Raw genomic sequence first — 3,766 nt, 5'->3', positions numbered from 1 at the left:
AAACTTTGGTGGTTTAGTTGCTAAGTCGTGTCTGACTCTTGCAACCTTATGGACTGTAGCCCACCAGGCTCCTCTGTCCATGGGATTTTCTAGGGAAGAATACTGGAGTGGCTTGCCATTTCCTTCTCCAGGGGATTTTCCCGACCCAGGTATCGAGCCTGGGTCTCTTGCACTTCAGGCTGATTCTTTACCAACTGAGCTACCAGGGAAGACCTACTTGTAATGAAATTGACATTTCTGTAAGGCCAATGGAAAGCAAGCAGTGGAGGGTAGATTGGAGATTCATCAGACGGGGTAGTTCACAGAGCAAGTTGCTGCAGGGGTAGGAGGAAAGAAATTCTAATGAAAACTATTGACTCTTTCACCATGGAGAAAAACAAATGAAATCATTTATATATTCATTTATGGGCTTCCCTGGTGGCTCAGTGGTTAAGAATCTACCTGCCAGTGCAGGAGATGAGGGTTCGATCCCTCGGTTGCGAAGATCTGGAGAAGGAAATGGCAACCCATTCCAGTATTCTAGCCTGGGAACTCCCATGGACAAAGAAGCCTGGTGGGCTACAGTCCATGTGGTCACAAAAACATCAGACGTGGCTTAGTGACTATACAACAACAACAAAAACCCTTATCCATTTGTTGATTCAATAACAAGTATATTAATTCTAACTGAATACTGTTCTGACGCTGGAAATAAGATAGAAAAAAACTCTCACCCTATATCATGTAAGTTCAGTAGCTTAAAACAAAAACAAACCCCCAAGCAAAAACTGGGCCCCTGCCAGGCCAGGGCTAAACAGGCAGGGTCTTGGCAGAAGTGTATGTGATTGCAATACACCTGAGTCCCCCAGCAGATATTTCACTCACTCCCATGTAAGGCAGCAACAACTGGACCAAGAACCTGGACTCTGAATCCCCCTGATGTGAAAGAAAATTTTTATTTCAGCAAGTTTTAACTATTAATGATTAGAGGCTCTCTTGCAAGCTCATTGCCCTTGCTGTTCTGAAAGCCTTAAATAACAACAGATAAAAGACACTGGCAAAAAATCCCCCAACTCAACTATTCCATTTAGATATCACCTAAATGGACTAAATTCATTAGGTCCTGCTTAATCCTACCCCCATATTAATGGGGTTAATAGTCAATAGACTATAGTTAATAGACTATTAACTATTAATGAGTTAGTAGTCATTAACAGTTTTTGAAGGACAGGCAGGGAAGCAAAGGAGGGGCATCTTGTGCTTCATCCTAAACAGGCACCCTGAGGAACACACTGGAAAAAACTCCTGCCACGTGACCTGAGACTACGTTACATGTTAGACAGAGAAGATATATTTCAAGTGTCAGAGGAGGGTGGAGATATGTCAAATTTATGCATGGGCATTCAGAGAAAGTTCGAACACAAAGGGCCTTGGAAGTCTCCGAGTGAAATTCCTTATTTGACAAGATGAAAACAATCCATCACAAGGCCATTTGATAGATGTCCAGCTAGAACCCAAGTGTCCTGAAAACCCACCTAACATTTTTTTCTGTCATGTTTCTGAGTTAAATTTTCAAATAAATGACTTTCCCAGTGAAAAATGATTTCTGGAGGGTGATGACTTTTATGAAAAATTTCGCCTGTGGAAGATTTCAACATCAGACTGCAGATCTCTAAGACCATAGGATCAAAAATTCTGCAGTAAAAACAGATCACTCTGTTCTTTATAGTGTGGATCATTCAAGCCCCTTGCTTTCCCCCCAGAAACCCACTGGTATGTAACCTTCTGACCAATTCATTTTTACCCTCTATTTCATTACTGAAACAGAAGCCACACTCTAGAAAGGAGTTTGGTGATGAGAAAGAAAAATGAAATTTTGATTGCAATTAAGACTTGAAGACTTTCTGTATATTACAACCCATATCCCACCTTACCAAAGAAAAAGTGAATTTCAATTAGGACATAAAGTAATTCTCTCTGAAACTGTGGGATGGAAAGATCAGCCCTGGGTCTTAGGAGTATATTTATCTCTCAGAAAAATCTCATCCCCAGGATGCATCAGACTAAGATGAAATACATTGGGGGTATATTACATTTTATTCTAGCATTGATGGAACGGGGGTGGGGGTGGGAAAGGAAAGAAAAATGAAGCAAGGTGAAAAATAGGGCGATTGAGAGACAGAAAAGACAGAGAAACTTGTTAATTACAGGACTTTCTGAGCAAGATATTTTTCTTCCCTTTCACAAGTTAGAAGCTATGAATAATTCATACCAGCATGGAAAGGCTGCCTTTTCCCTGGGTGATGTATAACTGAGCAGGAGAGAGCTTCGAGTGGGTTCACCGCATCAGCCACCACTCTAGCTTCTGAGCACGGGGGTGCTCTCCTCTTGAGCTCAGCTTCTGCTTTTGCAGCCAAGCACCCTTACTGCTGCTGCTGCTGCCTGCCTACCTGCCCACCCGCCCCGGCTTGCAGCCTGCCACTTCACTTTCTCCAGCCCTGCTGCCAGCTGAGGAGTCTCCCTGCAGCTGCTGGCTTCTGCCTAGGGCCATGTGTGGATGCTGCACTGGGAAGGAGGCACTTGCCCCTGGCGCTGATCCCAGCTGAGTTTCTCCTGTTGATTGCAGGACCGCAGATGCTGCTGCTGAGGAGGTATTTGCTGGCCTCCCTTCCTCTGCTACCCACCAGCTAAGGACCAGCCAGAAAGTAAGATACCCCCAACCCCTTTCCCTCTGGCATTTCCCCCAGCTGGCATATCTCTGCTTTCTCATGGAAACTAGGGGCTCCATCTGCCATTCCCACGTGTGTATATGTGTGTGTATTTAGGGGGTGAAGGAGCGATTGAGGGACAGGGATTGTATTGTTCTGTCCCAAGGCTTCCCTGGTGCCTGCTGAGTGCAAAGAGGCCTTTCTCGGCACTGGAGACATTTTCGAGGCAGGCACTTGTCATTTGCCACCCCCGTTCTCCTCGAGCTCCCTCTACCCCCTTCCCCAGCCCATTATTCCGCCACAGCCTTTTGTGTCGGCGGCAGAGGGCTGAAGGAAGGTCTCTGCCCTCCCCGCAGGAGGGCATCAGGATGGGCCGCGCTGCGAGAAACGGACGCTAGCCAGCGAGGTGCGAAGAGTTGGCCAGAATGACCAACGCTTCCACGTCCACCTCCTCCACCACCGGGGGATCGCTGCTGCTGCTCTGCGAGGGAGAGGAGTCGTGGGCGGGCCGACGCATCCCCGTGTCCCTCCTGTACTCGGGGCTGGCCATCGGGGGCACGCTGGCCAACGGCATGGTCATCTATCTCGTGTCGTCCTTCCGAAAGCTTCAGACGACCAGCAACGCTTTCATCGTGAACGGTTGCGCCGCCGATCTCAGCGTCTGCGCCCTCTGGATGCCGCAGGAGGCGGTGCTCGGGCTCCTGCCCGCGGGCTCCGTTGAGCCCCCCGGGGATTGGGACGGCGCCGGGGGCAGCTACCGCCTGCTGCGGGGCGGGCTGCTGGGCCTCGGGCTCACCGTGTCCCTCTTGTCCCACTGCCTGGTGGCCCTGAACCGCTACCTGCTCATCACCCGGGCGCCCGCCACCTACCAGGCGCTGTACCAGCGGCGCCACACGGCGGGCATGCTGGCGCTGTCCTGGGCGCTAGCCCTGGGCCTCGTGCTGCTGCTCCCGCCCTGGGCGCCGCGTCCGGGCGCCGCGCCCCCGCGCGTCCACTACCCGGCGCTGCTGGCCGCCGGGGCGCTGTTGGCGCAGACGGCGCTGCTGCTGCACTGCTACCTGGGCATCGTGCGCCGCGTG

General features: G+C 50.3%; 1 protein-coding gene across 1 annotated transcript in view; it reads left to right on the top strand.

The window, feature by feature from the left end:
• The first annotated feature begins 1,718 nt into the window (after window positions 1–1,718).
• The window catches only part of GPR88 (G protein-coupled receptor 88), a 2,844-nt gene continuing 796 nt past the window's right edge, over window positions 1,719–3,766 (top strand). Inside the window, exons 1-2 of the mRNA XM_010831033.1 lie at window positions 1,719–2,684; window positions 3,044–3,763. Coding sequence (XP_010829335.1) covers window positions 3,113–3,763 — 651 coding nt within the window. The 5' untranslated portion in view covers window positions 1,719–2,684; window positions 3,044–3,112. The remainder of the gene's footprint in view (window positions 2,685–3,043; window positions 3,764–3,766) is intronic.

This window comes from Bison bison, unplaced genomic scaffold (assembly GCF_000754665.1).
Source record: "Bison bison bison isolate TAMUID 2011002044 unplaced genomic scaffold, Bison_UMD1.0 scf7180017864519, whole genome shotgun sequence".
Classification (NCBI taxonomy): Eukaryota; Metazoa; Chordata; class Mammalia; order Artiodactyla; family Bovidae; genus Bison; species Bison bison.
This window is presented reverse-complemented; position numbering and strand designations above follow the sequence as displayed.